Genomic DNA, 19,459 nt, shown 5'->3' with positions numbered 1-19,459 from the left:
CTTAGCAACGGACACTTTGGGCTCACTTGTGGTCCTAGGTCGAGGACTGTTGGCATTGAGCACTTATGGTAGCACTTAGACTAATATGCCGCTCCCCAGGGCCCTCTCTAAGCGGTTTACGGAGTCAGCCTTCTGCCCCTAACCTCATTTGACCCACCTCGGAAGGATGGAAGGCTGAGTCGACCTTGAGCCGGTCAGGATCGAACTGCAGGCAGTGGGCAGAGTTAGCCTGCAGTACTGCATTCTAACCCCTGCGCCACCAGAGATCACTGAATTAAGGGATTGAATTTATTAACTCTTTCGCTGCTTGTGCAATCTCTTGAACCTGAAATAAAGACAGAAGTGACATCTTAAGCCCCCTCCCCCATTAACCAAGTTTCAAATGACCCTGTCTTCCTCCCATTAGGCCAATAGAGGCCCCTGGCTTTACACATGTCGTGTCAGCTCAGCAATGGGTCAGTCAGACTGGTGGCCATGACGGGAAGTGAAAAGAAGGATCAGGGGAGGCAGGATAGCAGCCTTCCAATATTTGAGGGGCTGCCCCAAAGAAGGGGGGGGGTCAAGCTACTTTCCAAAGGACCTGAAGGCTGGGCAAGAAGCAACAGAATAGATGGAAACTAATCCAGGAGAGAAGCAACCTAGAACTAAGGAGGAACTTCCTAACAATTAGAACAATTAGCCAATGGAACAGCTTGCCACCAGACGTTGTGGGTGCTCCATCATTGGCGGTTTTAAAGAAGAAACTGACAGCCACTTGTCTGGGGTGGTTTAAGGTCTCCTACATGAGCAGGGGGTTGGACTACAAGACCTCCAAGGTCCCTTCCAACTCTGTTCTTCTGTCATCTCCTTCCCCTTCGTCTGCAGTTTCGGCTTCGTGGTCGGCCACTTACCCGGAGAATTTGTGGGCCGTGAAGGATTCCTGTGTGGTGCTTCCCTGCACCTTCGCCTTCCCCAAAGAGGTCTCTGTCACTAATGGGATCGTGGCCATCTGGTTCAAGGAAGAGCAGATCACCGTTTTCCACTCCACCTCTCCCGAGACGGCCGATGCCCGCTTTCGAAGCCGCACCGAACTCCTGGGGGACCCCCTGGAACACAACTGCACCCTGGTCCTGCGACACTTGACCAAGGAGGACAGTGGCCAGTATTCCTTCCGGTTCGAAGTGGTCAAGGCAAATAGCTGGACGGAGAAGAAGCAGCTCCAGCTGACCGTCACTGGTAGGTGGTCTACATCTCCAGCCAGGAATGGAACCAGGTGTTTTGACCCAGCTCCCCGAACACGACAAACCCTCTGAAGTGAACTCAAAGGTTCCTGTAATTAGGAGCGTCGGCAAAAAGTCTCCCACTCAGCGCAGGCTAACAAGTCCATCCGGCTGGAGAGGAATAGTTGTCTGCCCCATCTATTCATCTCCTCCCCCTGCCTTTTATCCCCAGAGCTCGGGTGGGACTTCACTAGCAGTAGTGGCTCTTCTGTCCCGAGGACCGGCCCATAGATTTCCACTGCTCTCCTCTCCTCTGCTTTCTGTGTATCCGTGCGTCAAGCACTGGACCCAGCTGTTCCTCCTCTTCCTCATCAGCCACCGCCAGACCTGGGGGCTGTTGACTCTCCGTCTGAGGGTTGATGGACAGCCCAGGCTACCCCTCTCTTTCTCTCTCTCTGTCAGCTGCATTCCCTCTTCCCCCTCGGGCCTCCCAGGTTGCCCTGATGCTGACCCTAACTCCCACGCCTCCTCCTCCTCCTCTGATTCAGCTGCTGGAGGGGCCAGAAGCCAACAGAACATGACACCGTGGGGGTTTTTCCCCTTCCCAAATGATCCCAGCAGGGTTGTCATCCAATGTCCATCCCTTCTGGGGAGGTCGATGGGCTCAAAGGAAGAAGAGATGGCCCATGTCTTCAAGTGGCCGAGTTTGGAGACTCCTGGACCACAGCATGGCCGATGGAGGTAAGAGGCCGTTCTTCTCCAGGCCATCCCAAAATGCCCCCCTTTGTTTCTTTCCTCAGAGAACCCTGATTCGCCCACCATCGCTGCCCCAAATGACCTGAGGGAGGGAGTCCCAGCAACCTTTACGTGCTCCAGCCCGTACGTCTGTCCCTACGCCCACAGCTCCCTGAGATGGTTCGGCTATGACCCCGAGACCTCCCATGTATCCGGAACGGTCCAGCTGGACACCAAAGCAGCCGTCTCTAAGCAAACTCTGGAAACGACGTTGACCTGGGAGAAGCACCAAGAGAAGTTGGCCTGTGAAGCATCGGTTGGGAGCCAGAAGGCCAGAGGGGAAGTTACTCTCCTTGTAGGACGTGAGTAGGGCCGTCCTAACTGCCGGGATTATCTCACCCTCACTTAAGAGGCATCACAGTCAACAAAGGATCTTCCTCCTCCTAACTTTGAAGGCCATCACACTGAAATAGGCTGAGCTACCTACTCAACCCTTCGTCATTAATGTTTCCTTCCCATAATTTCAGCTCCCATAAATAAGGATATATAGATAAGTATAACTGTATAGTATTTATAAATAGAAATAAATATCGTTTGGCCTATTGGTGAAGGCACCAGGCTAGGGAGTTCTACTCTTGCCTTGGGCATGAAAGCTGGATGGATGATTTTGGGCCAAACACCAGGAGACGGGGAGTTCTAGTCTCGTCCTAAGCATGAAAATCAGCCAGGTGACTTAGAGCCAATGACCAGGAGATGGGGAGTTCTAGTCCCTTCTTAAGCATGAAAACCAGCTGGGTGACTTTAGGCCAATCACCAGGAGACGGGGAGTTCTAGTCCCGCCTTAGGCATTAAAGCCAGCCAGGTGACTTTGGGCCATTCACCAGGAGACGGTGAGTTCTAGTCCCGCTTTAGGCATGAAAACTATTGTGGCCTTAAAGACTCGCTGGACCTCCGTTGGCTTGGCCATGGAAGAGGTCCCTTCCTTCCAGGCTGCCCAACCTGGACATCTACAGAATGGAAGTCCACCTTCACCTTCTCCTCTTTCTCTGCTTTCCCCTTCCCTTCTGCCCCTTCCTAGATGCCCCCAAGGGCCTCCAGGTGACCCTCAAGCCCCCCGCCCAGAACATCCGTGTGGGCGACCCCGTGTCTCTGACTTGCAGCGTCGGCAGCAGCTACCCAGAGCCCACCGCCTTCAGGTGGTTCAAGGACGGCACCGCCTGCGGGACAGAGCAGGTGAAAACCATCCAGCGCGCTTCCCTCAAGGATTATGGGCGCTACCATTGCGAGGCAGAAAACTCCCTGGGCAGCGGGGTGGCTGAAGGGGTGCCCCTCCCCATCTTCGGTGAGTACCCACAGCTGCATCTCAGCAGGTTATCTGAAAGGAGGAGCAAATTACATAATATTATGGCAGCAAGAATGGTCTTTGCCAAATCTGGAAAAACAGGGAAAGTCCACAAGAAGGGGAAAGAATTAGGAAAATTCTGATTTGTGCTGAAATGGTTACATTAAACGTGAGGATTGAGGAACAAAGGCGAATCAGAGTAAGATGTGGGACAAATTTTATCGGTGGTTGGAAGAAAAATGGAAAGACCCAAAATTAGCAACGGCTAAGATTTAAAGAAGGGAGATTAGAATTAGGTATGAAATCATAACCGTGAAAATGTACGAGAGAAGAACAAAGCAACGTGGAGGGAAATACGATAAGCCTTATATTTGTAAATACCGAATAGACCAATGGTAAATAAGCAGGGTGGTTATTATATTAAACTTTTATATTCTAGTATGTATGGCAAGAACATTGCCAGGACGGTTACACTGTGTCCAATGTTTTAATGTGTGTTTAATAAAAAAAACTTTTTAATAAAAAGAAAAGAAAAGAAAGCAGAAGTGGGTCGATGCCGGTTCGGCCCGGATCAGCCGAACTAATAGTAGCGGTGGGAGAAGGCTCAGCCCAAACACCTTCTGCGCCTGCCTGGAAGCATCGCACATGTGCAGGAGCTCACCTGAATCGCTGATAAAAAGATTAGCAGCCCACCTCTGACCCAAACGGATTCCAACACTTCCCAACGCCCCTTTTCTCAAATTTAATTCATTACTTAAAACGTATATGCCCCCATGGGTGGGCTTCTACCGGTGTTAATAGAATAGAATAGAATAACAGAGTTGGAAGGTCCCTTGGAGGTCTTCTAGTCCAACCCCCTGCTTAGGCAGGAGGTAGGTTACAATTCCCAGAATCCCCCAGCCAGCAGGCTTTAAGATAGAATAGAATAGAATAGAATAGAATAGAATAGAATAACAGAGTTGGAAGGTCCCTTGGAGGTCCTCTAGTCCAACCCCCTGCTCAGGCAGGAGGTAGATTACAACTCCCAGAATCCCCCAGCCACCATCCTGTAAAATGGGTAAACCTCAACTTCCATATATTGCAAGCAAGTCTCTATTTCATCCATCTTGTCTCTATGCATACAGGGGATGATGGGAACTGAAGTAGCAGGGAATCCCCTCCCTGTCCCCATTTCAGGAGGGTACTTCCCAGGGGAAGGAGACCAAGATACTCATTTAGATTGTGGTTAGTTTGCCTGGCTGGCTGACCGCAACCAGGGCGTGTCAGGCAAGCTTGTCCACTTGAAGACTTGAGGACTTCAACTCCCAGCTGGGGAATTCTGGGAGTTGAAGTCCTCAAGTCTTAAACAGTGGCCAGGTTTGCCCCCCCCCCCCCCCGCTGTACGACGGCTTACAATCCCATTTTCCTCCACTTCCCAGCCGCCGTGCTATTGATCAGCCCTTCCTCCAGCATCCGAGAAGGCGAGGCTGTGACTTTGACATGCGAGGTCCCTGGAGAAGACCAGCAGGAGATCCACTACAGCTGGTTCAAGAACAACATCTGGTTCAAGGAAGGCTCTGCGCGCATCCTGACCTTCCAGGAGGTGACCGTAGGCGACACAGGCTACTACACCTGCAAAGTCCAGAACGATAAAGGCAGCGAGATTTCTTCCGCTGTCAGCTTAACCATCTTCTGTAAGTTTGGACCATTTCCCTGTTTGTGTGTCTTTTGGCAGAAACCTGGCTAGCAAAAATCTGCCCTTCAAGGTTGCTTGTTCATGTTATTCATGTTATTACTATACTTTATTCATTAAACATGAAACTCAGCCAACTGAACATTCAAAAACGCATCACAAATACCAGTGACTGGTGCTAATGGTTGATACGGTTTGCTGCCAGCGTCCTAGGGATCAACCAAGGACCTTCTTAAAATAGAAGATGTTCCGAGTAGCACAGTTTTTGGCAGTTCCGTTGGTGTTATTGCAGGAAGCTGCAATTTGTGGGTGTGTCTTGCAAAATTCTTGGACATGGTGCCAAGTACCCCAATTACATTGGGTATCACTCTAGACATGCTTCATCCTTAGCCATGTAGTTTCGATGGCCAGGTCGCGATATTTCACGATTTTCTCTAGTTCTTTTTCTTCGACTCTGACATCTCCAGGAACAGCGATATCAATATTATTATTATTATTATTATTATTATTATTATTATTATTATTATTATTATTATTATTATTATTATTATTATTATTATTATTATTATTATTATTATTATTATTATTATTATTCCGTATAGTCAACTCGATGTTCAGACTGGGTTTAGGGCATTTTTGTCTACCTATCGAGTCCATAGAAGGGACACAGTGACTCAGTGGCTAAGATGCTGAGCTTGTCAATCAGAAGGTCAGCAGTTCAGCGGTTTGAATCCCTAGCGCCGCGTAATGGAGGGAGCTCCCGTGACTTGTCCCAGCTTCTGCCAAACTAGCAGTTCGAAAGCACGTAAAAAATGCAAGTAGAAAAATAGGAACCACCTTTGGTGGGAAGGGAACAGTGTTCCGTGCGCCTTTGGCATTGAGTCATGCCGGCCACATGGCCACGGAGACGCCTTCAGACAGTGCTGGCTCTTCAGCTTTGAAACAGAGATGAGCACTGCCCCCTAGAGTCAGGAACGACTAGCACAGATTTGCGAGGGGAACCTTTATCTTTATCTTTACCGAATCCACCCCAAGGACCTGGGATAGGCAGGTCTGGATGTTTGACGGTGTTACAGATATCGTCGTAGGATACTCCAAAACTCTGCCAAGCCATGGTGTGTTGCAGGCTTAATTAAACCAGGACTGGGAGCATAGGGGAAACTACGGTTTGCAAGAAGGATTATGCAAATTGCATAGAAAATAGTTTTTTTGCTGCCAAGGAGAAAAGCAAGAAAAAAAAAAACCCACATCAGGATAGGTTGGAAAGGAAATTTTTAGGCATCTCTTTATTCTTACAGCCTTTCTCCAGCGCCCCCCACCCCCAAATGCTTCAGGATTTCAGCTTATTTGGGGCGGGGGCAGCCACCCTATCTTGCCCCACCCAGCCCCTTTGGTGGAAGGAAAGCTGATATCCAAGACTTGGTGGGGGCGGCATTAAAATGAGGAAGCCCCCTCCCTCCACAGCCCCCAGTATGTCACACACATTTGGCGCCGGAGAGACGAATGGCAGCCTGTTTTAAATTCCATCTACTGGGGAGTTGCTGCATGAGGCCAAATGAGACCCAGGGTTCATGAGCTTGGCAGCCAATCTTAAAAATAATGCCAGGTGGAATTTCAGCCGTTTAGTTTATCGGTGCAAGTGGAGATATTTACAACTTGGATGTTACTCGTGGTTTCATGCTTCCGGGCAAAATTAACGCCTCCGCTACATGTCCTCAAAACAGTGTTTCTCAGCTTTGGGAACTTTAAAACGTGTGGATTCAACTCCCAGAATTCCCCAGCTGCCATGTTTAAGATGCATGGACTTCAACTCCCAGAATTCCCCAGCCAGCATGTTTAAGATGAATGGACTTCAACTCCCAGAATTCCCCCAGGCAGCTGGCTGGGGGAATTCTGGGAGTTGAAGTCCACCCCTCTTAAAGCCACCAGGGTTGAGAAACACAATTTTAGACAAAGTTGCCTGGCTTTTCCTATCCCCTGGGACACAAAAGCCCATGATGCACCACCCTCTATTCAAGGAACACCCCCTTTGCGGGGCAGAGAAGAGCTTCCTGGCTCAGGCCCGCCCTCTTTGTCTCCCGCAGACCCTCCCCGTCCGCCCTCCCTGGCCTTGTTCCAGGAGACCCAGAGAGGCCAGCTGGCCATTGTCCACTGCACGGTGGACAGCAACCCCCAGTCCACGTTGAGCCTTTTCCGAGGCCAGCGACTCCTGGCCACCACCAGCTCCCACTCGGCGCCCAACCAGCGCATCACCATCGTGGCCACGCGCAACTCCTTGAAGCTGGAGATCCAGAAGATCATGCCGGAAGACGAGGGCGAGTACCAGTGTGTGGCCAACAACAGGTACGGGAACGCCACCTCCTCCAGCTTCTTCAGGAGCCAAAGTAAGTGCCCCTTTGTGTGTGTGTGTGTTGCAGTGCGTGCAAAGCCTCCTTAGGAAGCCCAGAGACTTCTGGGGAAGGGACGTATCACACCATGAGGGCAAAACCATGGCAGACGTGCCAGAGGTGGCGTGCAGAGCCCTCTCTGTGGGCACACGCGGCATCACCAGCGACTCTTCTGCTTTCCAGCATGCGCATCGGCCAGCCGGTCTCCACGCACGCGGAGTGCTGGAAACCCAGGGACACGAGTGCTCCCGGCCAGCTGGTCTTAGGCGCTTTTAGGCGCTCCGGCAGACACAAAGAGCAGCTGGACAGCAGGGAGGCCCATGGTGGGAACCCAAAGGGCAGCTGGATAGCGCACGCATGCCCAACGGACAGCTGGTCTTGGGATTCCTGGCACTCTGGCACTCCCGCTCCAGTCTGAGCCCTCGGTGCTGAAAAGGTTCGCCATCCCTCTTATAACACTTGCAGGGATTCACTTAACAACGGTGACAAGAAAGGTCTTAAAACGGGACAAAATTCCACTTATCCATTCTCATTTACCAAATTCTTATAAACACTTATAAATGCAGTTGAGACTTTGGAAAACTAAGATGATTAAAGGCTGTAAACTAAAACCTATGAGTGACGGTGGCAGGGTTTGGGTTTGGCCAATCTAGAGAAAAGAAGGACCAGAGGGGACAGGATAGCACAGTATTTCTCAAACTTGGCGACTTTAAGTCCTGTGGACTTCAACTCCCAGAATCCCCCAGCCAGCATAGCATAGCATAGCATAGCTGGCTGGGGAATTCTGGGAGTTGAAGTCCACAGGACTTAAAGTCGCCAAGTTTGAGAAACACTGGGATAGCAGGATTCCAGTATTGGAGGGGCTGCCCCAAAGAAGAGGAGGGGGTCATATTACTCCCCAAAGCCCTAGAAGGCAAGAAGCAATGGATGGAAACTAGCCAAGGAGAGAAGCAACCTAGAACTAAGGAGAAACTTCCGAACAGGGAGGGCAATAAGCCAGTGGAACTCCTTGCCACCAGAAATTATGGGTGCGTCATCACTGGAAGCTTTCAAGAAGAGTCTGGACTGCCGCTTATCTGAAATGGTACATAGGGTCTCCTGCTTCCCCCCCCCCCCAGGTTTTTATTTTTTTTTATTACAAATTTTGACCTATTTTATAAACATAGGGTATCCTGCTTGAGCAGGGGGCTGGACTGGAAGACCTCCAAGGTCCCTTCCAGCTCATTCATTCTATTCTGTCTTGCTTAGCAACGTAAATGTTGGGTCCCTTTGGGGTCGTAAATCGAGGGGCACCTGTGGATTAAAATGAGAAATTGGAAAAAATAATTAATAATCTGAGAATCTGCCAATGATCAGCAACTTCCGTCCTTCCCTTTTCAGATTTTTAAGAGCCCAATTCAACAGAGTAGAGTTAGATCTCCTTGTGGGGTTGCTTCCACCGTGTAGGTAGTTACGCTCTTCTCCTCCACCCCTCCCTCTACTCACAGCTGCCAGGGTGGTGGTCAGCCCCGTGGGCAAGCTGGTTGAAGGCCAGAGGGTCACCCTGACCTGCATCACCACCGAGGGGAGCGAAGAAGACACCACCTACACCTGGTACAAGAATGCCCAATGGGTAGAGCAAGGCCAGAAGGACAGCCTGGTCCTCCCCGCTGTGCTCAGAGAAGATGCTGGGACCTTCCACTGTGTGGCCGAGAACAAGGAAGGAAGCCACCTCTCCCCACCCATCGCTCTGCGCGTGCTCTGTAAGTAAGAGAGGGAGAGGGAGGGAGGGAGGGAGGGAAGATAGATAGATAGATGGATGGATGGATGGATGGATGGATGGATGGGATGGGATGGGATAGGGGAGGGAGGGAGGGAAGGAAGGAAGGAAGATGGAAGGAAAGGGAAGAAGGATGGAAAAAAAGAAATATATAAATGAGAGAGAGAAGTAGGTAGGTAGGTAGGTAGGTAGGTAGGTAGGTAGGTAGCAGTGACGTGCAGTCAGGTGAAGCAAGTGAGGCATAGCCTCACCACTCTCATCATGGAAAAAAAAAGTAAAAGGAAAAAACTGAGCTAGTTGCTGCCTCACCATGGATGATCTGCTTAACCTCACTGGTGCTCTCCCTCCCCAAGTGTAGTGACTTCCTCCCCAGGCCCCCATTCATTTCTCTCTCTCACACACACAGCTGGATAAAACTATATAAAAATCTAGCCCAGCTTCACTGATTACAAGTTTGAAAAGGCAACGTGGCTCCACCTGCAATCAAACTACACTTGGGGAGGGAGAGCACAAGCGAGCACTGAGGAGACCACAGGAGGAGGCAGGAAGCCAGGCAAAGAGCCATGCTGTAGTACACACACTCTCCCCCAGCCTCTTTCTTTTGGAAGGCTCGGATCGGCTCCCCTCTGGCTTCTCTGCCTCTCCTCTCACCCCAGCCTGCCAGCAGGAGGTGGTGGGTGGGCGTTATTGTGTTCCAGGCATTTCCCACCCAGACAGCAGGCTGCATTTGCAATGGTGGAGGTATTTGGGGAAGGCAGCAGGGGAATGGGGGGGGGGGGGGATGGCAGAGGAGCTGCTTTCAAGCCACTGGAAAAGATATCCAATCCAACTTTTGTGTGTGTGGGGGTTTGTTTGAGAGTGAGTGAGAGAGGGAAGGGGTAGGAGAGATAGTCCAATCCAACTTCTGTGTGTGTGTGTGTGTGTGTGTGTGTGTGTGTGTGTGTTTGAGAGAGGGGGAGGAAGGGAGAGAGAAACAAATGCTGTTGTTTTAAATCGGAACTGAGCATGCCTGGCTGTGGAATTCTGGGAGTTGAAGTCCACAAGTCTAAAAATATTTGAAACCCAGCACTGTGTCAGTGCCTCACCAGTCATAAACCTCACTGCACGTCACTGGTAGGTAGGTAGAAAAAAAGAAGGATAGATAGATGATTGATAGATAGATGATAGATAGATAGATAGATAGATAGATAGATAGAGATAGATAGATAGATAGATAGATAGATAGATGATAGATAGATAGATGATAGGAGGGAGGGAGGGAAGGAAGGAAGGAAGATGGAAGGAAAGGGAAGGATGGAAAAAAGAAATATATAGATGAGAGAGAGAGGTAGGTAAGTAGATAGATAGATAGATAGATAGATAGATAGATAGATAGATAGATAGATAGATAGATAGATTGGGATGGGATGGGATGGGATGGGATAGGGGAGGGAGGGAGGGAAGGAAGGAAGGAAGATGGAAGGAAAGGGAAGAAGGGTGGAAAAAAAGAAATATATAGATGAGAGAGAGAGAGAGGTAGGTAGATAGATAGATAGATAGATAGATAGATAGATAGATAGATAGATAGATAGATAGATAGATAGATTGAGATGGGATGGGATGGGATGGGATAGGGGAGGGAGGGAGGGAAGGAAGGAAGGAAGATGGAAGGAAAGGGAAGAAGGATGGAAAAAAAGAAATATATAGATGAGAGAGAGAAGTAGGTAGGTAGGTAGGTAGAAAGAAAGAAAGAAAGAAAGAAAGAAAGAAAGATAGATAGATGATAGATAGATAGTTAGATAGGTAGGTAGGTAGGTAGGTAGGTAGGTAGGTAGGTAGGTAGGTAGGTAGATGATAGGAGGGAGGGAAGGAAGGAAGATGGAAGGAAAGGGAAGGATGGAAAAAAGTAATATATAGATGAGAGAGAGAGAGAGAGGTAGGTAGGTAGGTAGGTAGGTAAGTAGATAGATAGATAGATAGATGATAGATAGATAGATGGATGATAGGTAGGTAGGTAGGTAGGTAGGTAGGTAGGTAGGTAGGAAAGAAAGAAGAAAGAAAGAGAAGGAAGGGAGAGAAAGGGAAGGAAGGATAGATAGAAAGAAAGAGAGAGAGAGAGAGAGATAAGATAGATTAGATAGATGGATAGGTAGATAGATAAGAGAGAGAGAGAGACAGGGGGAAAGAGAGAGAGAAGGCAAGATAGATGGATAGATAGAAAGAAAGAGAGTGAAGAGAGAGAGAGACAGACAGACAAGCCCTCTTCCTTTTGTGCCCCCCCCCAAAGATCCCCCAAGACTGCCCGTGATGACCTCCTTCCTGGAGAGCCAAGGGGGCCGCCTGGGCATCCTCCAGTGCACCGTGGACAGTGACCCTCCCTCCGACATTGCCTTGTACAAGGGCGATGTCCTCGTGGCTTCCAACGGCCTCCTCCAGCCGGCTACCGAGCCCAGGATCCGGGCCACCACCTCGCCTAACGCCCTGAAGGTCACCATCCAGGAGCTGAGGCTGGACGACGAAGGAGAATACGCCTGCTCGGCTCAGAACGGCTACGGAGACGCCTTGGCCACCATGGACTTCACGGCAGAGAGTGGGTCAATGGGGGTCTTCTCCCCCACCCTGGTTAGGGGGCAGGAAATTGGGTCAAATTGGGAGAAGGGGAGGGGGGGAGTCCAAAATGTTTTTTAAAAATAAGAATAATAGTGCAGGGCGGAGCGGCGTGCTCTCTGCGAAAACCGCGAAGGCAATTATGGGATGCATCAATAAAAGGGTAACTCACCAAACTGTGGGGTGTTGGGAGGAAGAGGAGGAGGAAGGGGGGAGGAGGAGGGAGGACTATGGAGTCCTTGCTGCTCTCTGAGCCTAATAGGGTTTTCTTGCAGACGTTTTATTACCCAACTAGGTAACACCATGAATGTTACAAATAAGTGGGGTTTGCTCTCTGTTTATATATATAGTGGCTTGTCCTCCCACCAACCCTTGTATATAAACTGAGAGCAAATCACCCTCCCTTCTAGCACTGAAGTTGTTACCTAGATGGGTAATAAAACGTCTGCAAAAGAAAAGAAAAAAAGCCACACCAAGCTCAGAGAGCACCCAGGATCCCACAGACGGGGGGAAAGCTTTCTTGGGACTGACGGTGAGCTTCACCTCCGTTTTCCTTCTCTCCTTCCTTTCTTCTTCCACCACCCCCCTCTCCCCCGACCTCCAGCTGCCAGCATCACCTTCGCCCCGTCTGCTGAGATCCACGAAGGCCACGCCGTCCACCTCTCCTGTGCCCTCAGCGGGAACCTGTCCACCTCGGCCAACTACTCCTGGTTCAAGGAGGGTCTCCGCCTGCCGGGGGTCTCGGGGGATTCCCTGGTCTTGGAACACGCAGCCGCGGAAGATGCCGGAGCCTACAAATGCCGAGTGGAATATCCCGGAGCCAGCAAGTCCTCCAGCTCAGCTTTTCTTTCCGTGCTGTGTAAGACACCCCCCCCACACACAACCGGCCTCCCCCAAAGCAACATGTACGGGTAGTCCCCGATTTATGACCGTTCACTTAGTGACTGTTTAAGGTTACGACGGCCCCCCAAAAAGTGACTTAGGGGCGTTTTTCAGACTTACGAGCGTGACAACGTCCCCAGGGTCACACGATCAAAATTCAGAAGCTTGGCAGTGGGCTTGTATTTATGACGGTCGCATTGTCCCCCCTTTTGCGACCTTCTGAAGAGCCAGAAAGTCAACGGGGAAGCGCAATTCGCTTAAGAACCATGCAACTAACTGGAAGGGCCGCAGTCGTTCGTTTAGCAACGGTAGCAAGGAAGGTCGTAAAACGGGGCAAAAGTCACTTAACAACAATCTCACTTAGCCACAGGAATTTTGGGCTCTGGTCTGATCGTAAATCGAGGATTATTTGTACGTCTTAAAACAGCCACGGCTGTGAAACAGTCAGTATCTTTTCTCTAAATCTCTGTTTGATTGTTTGTTTGTTTTTCATAGCTTCCTAAAAATCCGTTCCAAATTCCTGAAACCCCCCCAGCTTCTTTCCAGGAGAGCACAGCTGGGCCTCTCCCCAAAGTTAGCTAGAATAATAACAGAATAAGAGAGGGGGAAGGGACCTTGGAGGTCTTCTAGTCCAACCCCCCCCCACTCTGAGACCCTGGCCTGTACCCATGTGGCGAACCCGTGGCATGTGTGAGGCAGACAAAGAGCCCCCTCTGTGGGCATGGGCCCCGTTGCCAGCTGCTCTTCTGCTTTCCCACGCACACATGCGCACCAGACAGCTGAGCTTTGCCCCTGCCAGAGCCTTAGAAACCCAAAGAGCAGCTGGCCAGCTTGTGCATCACTGCTCCATCCCCTTTGAGGTTGTCCAACCTCTTCTTCAAATCCTCCAGGGATGGAGCACCCACAACTTCTGGTAGCAAGCAGTTCCGCTGATTAATTTTCCTCACTGCCGTGAAATTCTTCCTGAGGCCTAGGTTGTTTTTTTTTCTTTGATTAGAATCAGAATCAGAATGGAGCTGGAAGGGACCTTGGAGGTCTTCTAGTCCAGCCCCCTGCTCAAAGGAGATCCTATTTCGGACAAGTGACTGTCTAATCTCTTCTTTAAAATCTCCAGCGATGGAGCACCCAGAACCTCTGGTGGCAAGCTGTTCCACGGGGTTAATTGTTCTCAATATCAGGGAGTTTCTCCTTAGTTCCAGGTTGCTTCTCTCCTGGGTGAGTTTGCACCCGTTGCTTCTTCTTGTCCTGCCCTCGGGGGCTTTGGAGAAGAGGTGGACCTCCTGTTCCAAAGGGGCTTTTTCAGGAGGACTTTCTGATTTTTTCCTTGAAGACGTTATTTCCGCTTCAGCTCTAAGGAAGCTTCTTGGAGGAGAAGCGAAAGCTCCTCAAAAGAAAACCAGGAAGTCCAGCGGCCTCTTGAAAAAGCCCCCTTGGGACCACCAGGACCTGGAGGAGGACGGAGAATCCCCATGGACCAGGGATGGGGAACCTTTTCAGCACCCAGTGCCCAAACCGGAACACGTCTGCATGGGAAGGCACGCATGTGCACTGGAGTGCCGAAAACTGCTCACCGGCACACACCTGCCTCTTTGGGGGCATTTTTGGCTGTTTTCAGGCCGTTTTCTGGTGCTCCTGCCCCCGGGAGGACCAGTTGGCGACGGTGCCAGTGCCCAAAGAGAGGGCTCTGTGTGCCACCTCTGGCACCCGTGCCATTGGTTCTCCCAAAGGCTGTAGAAAGCTTCCCATGAACATGATTAACACTTCACGTGATCTTGATTCCACCCTCCCCCCCCACCGTTAATCCACCCTGGGGTTGCATTGGCCCTTTCGGCTGTCACAGCAGACGCCTGGCTCACGTTGAAGGGATTGCCCACTAGAATGCTAAGGGACGCCGTGGCTCAGTGGCTAAGACGCTGAGCTTGTCAATCAGAAAGGTTGGCAGTTCGGCAGTTCGGATCCCTAGCACCATGCAATGGAATGAGCTCCCGTGACTTGTCCCAGCTTCTGCCAACCTAGCAGTTTGAAAGCGGGTAAAAAATGCCAGTAGAAAAATAGGAACCACCTTTGGTGGGAGGGTAACAGCGTTCCGTGTGCCTTCATGCGTTGAGTCATGCCGGCCACATGACCACGGAGACGTCTTTGGACAGCGCTGGCTCTTCGGCTTTGAAACGGAGATGAGCACCGCCCCCTAGAGTCGGGAACGACTAGCATAGATGGGCAAGGGGAACCTTTACCTTTATCTTTACCGGATCCATCCCAAGGCCCATCTGGATGTTTGACGGCGTTACAGATATCGTTGTAGGATATTCCAAAACTCTTCCAAGCCTTGGTGTGTTGCTGGCTTAATTAAACCAGGACTGGGAGCCGAGGGGAAACTACGGTTTGCAAGAAGGAGTGTGCGAATTGCATAGAAAATAGTTTTGGTTTTTTTGCTGTTTTTCTGCAGGAGAAAAGCCAAAAAAAGGACCAGGATGGGTTGGAGAGGAAATTTGTAGGCATCTGTTTATTATCCACTTGCCAGATCCTTACAGGATTGACCTGTGGCCCCGATGTGTGCCCTCCCCCATGGGCCTCCTGGCCTTGCACTCCCACCTGATGCCAGGTGGCCCTAACCAGGGATGCTTTTTGGTTTCAGACGCCCCGAGGAACCTGCAGGTGTCCGTTTTCACGGAGAGCCGGAGGGGCAGCGTGGCCATCTTCCAGTGTTTGGTGGAGAGCCATCCTCCGGCCAGCTGGGCTCTGTACAAGGGAGCCGCCCTCTTGGCCACCAGCAGGAAAGAGGATGGGGCAGCCTCTCCCCGCATCAGCCTCACCACCGGAGCCAACGCCCTGCGGGTGGAGATGACCGGCGTGGTCCCGGAAGACGAAGGCAGCTACAACGTCACGGCCACCAACGCCCACGGGGCCACCTCCAGGCAGCTGTACTTCCGGGTGCAAAGTGAGCGCTGGCTTTGTTAGCCACTCTTAACGGCGGGGGGGGGGGCGCTTCGGTGTGTGGGTAGCTTTACCGGTAGTCCTCGACTTACGACGGCTCGCTGAGTGACCGTTCGGAGTGACAGCGGCGCTGAAAAAAAGGGGCCTGGGATCGTTTTTCACTCTTAAGGCTGTTGCAGCGTCTCTGTGGGTCACCGGGATCAAAGTTGGGATGCTTGGCAATGGGCTCAGAGTTACGACGGTTGTTGCAGTGTCCCAGACGGCTTCTGGCCAGGAAAGTGAGTGGGTTTTGCTTCATGACTGCATGGTTCACTTAGCAGCTGCAGGGATTCACTTAGCAACGGTGGCAAGAAAGATTGTAAAATTGGGCAAAATTCAAATTAATGGCTGTCTCACTTAGCGACTGAAATTTTGGGCTCAATTGCGGTCGTATGTCGAGGACCACCTGTATTACAGCCTTTGAACAGTCTTTGAAACTTAATAGCAATTAGATAGAGATCGATAGAGATACATATGGATGGAGAGAGAGAGAGAGATGGAAAGAGAGAGAGAGATAAGGGATGGATGAATGGATGGATGGATGGATAGAGAGAGAGAGAGATGGAGAGAGAGAGAAGGAGGAAATTTCCTCTTCCCTTCTGGTCATTTACTTCCTTCTCTTCCCCTTCCCTTCCCCTTCTCTATTCATCTCCTCCCCCTCTTCCTCTTCCCCCTCCTCCTCCTCTTCTTCTTCCTCCTCCTCCTCTTTCTCCTCCTCTTCCTCCTCTTCTTCCTCCTCCTCTTCCACCTCTTCTCTTCCTTTTCTTTTTCTTCTCCTCTTCTTCCTCCTCTTCCTCCTCCTCTTTTTAAATTGAAAGATGCCTTCCCTCCACTTATTCAACACGTCTTCCCATTCTCCTCTTCTCCCCTCCAGCGGCCCGTGTCCTGGTCAGCCCATCCCCAGAGGTGCTGGAAGGGGAGCAGGTCAGCCTCACCTGCGACTTGATGGGGGGCCTCCCGGAGGGTGCCAGCTTCTCCTGGTACCGTAACAGCAAACACCTCCAAGGGCTCACCGAGGGCACCCTCACCTTCCAGCCCATCACCCACCAGGATGCCGGAGCCTACTACTGCAAGGCCCAGGCGGAGGATGGGAGCCCCCTCAGCCGCTCCCCCTCCGTCAGCCTCACTGTGTTTTGTAAGTTCCAGAAAGCTGGTTTGTCTCCAGAATCAAATGACAGGCTGGGAAAACTCTGGGCGTGAAACTGGGGGCACAATCAACCAGTGGAACAGCTTGCCACAAGAAATTGTGGGTGCTCCATCACTGGAGGTTTCACCACAAATGGTCTGGGGCAGGGGTGTCCAAGTCTTAAAGTTCCCAAGTTTGGACACCCCTGGTCTAGAGTCTCCTGCTTGAGCAGGGGGTTGGACTAGAAGACCTCCAAGGTCCCTTCCAACTCTGTTATTCCGTTATTCAGTCCAGGAGGGTCAACAGCTGCCTTCCCATAGCCAGCTTGCAAGGAATATCTGGAAATCAAGAGGTACCAAAATGGTGCCCCCCCCTTGAGGTAATCAAAGCTCACAGAGCCCCCCTTCTCTGTACTGGCTTGTTCAGAAGTTGTAGAACACCCAGTTAGAGTGATAAACAGAATAACAGAGTTGGAAGGGACCTTGGAGGTCTTCTAGTCCAACCCCCTGCTCAAGCAGGAGACCCTCTTCCATTTCAGACCAGTGGCTGGCCAGTCTCTTCGTAAAAGCCTCCAGGGATGGAGCACCCACAGCTTCTGGTGGCAAGCTGTTCCACTGGTGAATTGTTGTCACTGCCAGGAAGTTTCTCTTTAATTCCCAGTTGCTTCCCTCCTTGATTAGTTTCCATCCATTGTTTATTATCCTTCCCTCTGGTCCTTTGGGAAATAAACTGAGAGGCACACACCCCCGTCTTCTTTGTGGCAGCCCCTCAAATATTGGGAAATTGTTATCATGTCACCCTGATTCTTCTTTTCATCGAATTAGACATAGACAATTCCTGCAACCGTTCTTTGTATGTTGTAGCCTCCAGTTCCTGAATCATCTTCGTTGCCGTTTTCTGCACTCTTTCTAGAAGAGCCTCAACTCACAGGGGAGCGCGGCTGGCTGGGGAGTCTGGAAATTGTAGTCCCAACTATATGGTCGGGAAGCCGATTTTAGAGAGAATTAAGGACATTTTTGCATGCTTCTCACTCAAACCTTCCTTAGAGCTCCCCCTGGTGAAATATGAGATCAAAATAAGGAAGAAGGGGGGGGGGTGTCTTCCTCCATCCCAGCATGCCTCTCCTAACACACACACACACACCTGCCCCCCACTAAAGATATAAATCTAAGCAAAACTGATTCCTGGCAGTGCCTTCTATGGCCAGCAGGTGGTGCTATTGGCTTATTTACCTGCCCTGCCGAATGCAGCATACAGAAAAACAGATCTGGAAGGGACTTTGGAGGTCATCTATTCTAGTCCAATCCCGTCGGAGATCTTACACCAGAGGTCTCCAAACTTGACAGGTTTGTGGAGTTCAACTCCCAGAATTCCCCAGCCAGCATGACTGCCATAGCATGGGGTTCGAGCACAGAGAAGCCATCACAGGATTTAAGAGTGCAGCGGTTGGGTCCCTTGATGCTCTCTGAGGTTGGCACAGACTTGATTCAAGTTAATAGATAGCAAGATGGACGGCATTAAACATTCAATAAATCATCATCGATCCAGTCTCAGAGTGCACCAAGGATCCCCCAGGTCAAAGCAGAGAAACAAACGTTCTCTTCTGTTTAGAAAGTATGGCTTCATAGAACCAAATTCCAGAAAATGCAAACAGTTATCCGTAACTGAGGTGAAACAGGCTTGGGATAAATGCACGTCCGTCACCCGACTCTTCCCTAAGCCTTTAGACCGGCCAGGTTCGGGTCAGCACTGGGGCTCAGGACCCCGGACAGCACCCTGAAATTCGGAGTAGCTGGTGAAGTATTTTAGTGGAGATTCAGGTTAATGTCAGGATTCCAAACAGGATCCAAAATTAAATCAGAGTCCGAGGCAGAGGATTCCTCAAAGTCCCAATTGATGAAGAGAGCCATGTTGGCACATCTGGGAAAATCCGAATCTGAAGGCTTCCCGGTTTTCCCCACCCAGTTGAAAGTTCAAGATCTTGCCCCCACACACCCACAAGCCCATCCCATGGTCCAATCTCCCATTGCCATGCTGGCATCTTCCACCCATCCAATTCAGGTCAGGTGCAGAGGTACAATGGATGACCTTTGCTTTCTAGAAAGAATGTTGTTATGGCTACATATCATCTAACTCCGTACAATCCCATTTTCCCACAATAGAAAATGCATAGCAGAATAATAGAAAGTGTGGCAGGCCAAAGATCCGAAAGAAAAGATGGCTGCAGGCCCAACATCTGGCCCTTTGATTTCCCTACAGACCCCCCTCGGAAGCCCCAGGTCACGGCTTTCCTTGAGACGCCCGGCAGCCGAGTGGCCGTCCTTCACTGCACGGTGGAGAGTGATCCCCAGGCCCAGCTGGACCTACGTAAAGGCCGGGAGCTCTTGGCCTCCAGCACTGCCTCCGGCCTTGCTCATCCTCCGCGGCTCAAGATTTCCCCCACGTACAACAGCCTGAGGGTGGAGATTTGGGACGTGGTGTTGGAAGACGAAGGAGAATACACGTGTTTTGCAAGCAACCGATACGGCAACGGGACTGCCAGCATCACCTTCAAAGCAGAGGGTGAGTAGTGGGGTGGTGGTGGTTAGCAGCAGCTGCTGGGAAAGGATCGTGGAGAGATCAGGGCACCCGAAAAAGTCTTGTGCCCAGAAATCACAGTTCTGGCATGGGGTAGTCAGGGAGGCTTGGGGGAAAGTACATGTTGACTGTGTCTCCATACAGCCTGGCCTCCGATGCCAGTTGAATTCAAGAAGGTAGTCTCAACCTGAAGCTTCAATTTGACTTCAGAAGCCAGTACG

At 50.7% G+C, this 19,459-nt stretch overlaps 1 protein-coding gene across 2 annotated transcripts in view; it reads left to right on the top strand.

Moving 5' to 3' along the window:
• The window catches only part of SIGLEC1 (sialic acid binding Ig like lectin 1), a 37,595-nt gene that overhangs the window by 3,810 nt on the left and 14,326 nt on the right, over positions 1–19,459 (top strand). For both annotated transcript variants that reach the window (XM_081959996.1, XM_081959997.1), the window contains exons 3-13: positions 865–1,215; positions 2,000–2,296; positions 3,013–3,276; positions 4,695–4,949; positions 7,033–7,332; positions 8,823–9,077; positions 11,361–11,663; positions 12,285–12,539; positions 15,198–15,500; positions 16,410–16,670; positions 18,921–19,223. In XM_081959996.1, the coding sequence (XP_081816122.1) occupies positions 865–1,215; positions 2,000–2,296; positions 3,013–3,276; positions 4,695–4,949; positions 7,033–7,332; positions 8,823–9,077; positions 11,361–11,663; positions 12,285–12,539; positions 15,198–15,500; positions 16,410–16,670; positions 18,921–19,223 (3,147 nt within the window). The remainder of the gene's footprint in view (positions 1–864; positions 1,216–1,999; positions 2,297–3,012; positions 3,277–4,694; positions 4,950–7,032; positions 7,333–8,822; positions 9,078–11,360; positions 11,664–12,284; positions 12,540–15,197; positions 15,501–16,409; positions 16,671–18,920; positions 19,224–19,459) is intronic.

The sequence above is a fragment of the Natrix helvetica genome, assembly GCF_964273705.1.
Source record: "Natrix helvetica genome assembly, chromosome: 7".
Classification (NCBI taxonomy): Eukaryota; Metazoa; Chordata; class Lepidosauria; order Squamata; family Natricidae; genus Natrix; species Natrix helvetica.
This window is presented reverse-complemented; position numbering and strand designations above follow the sequence as displayed.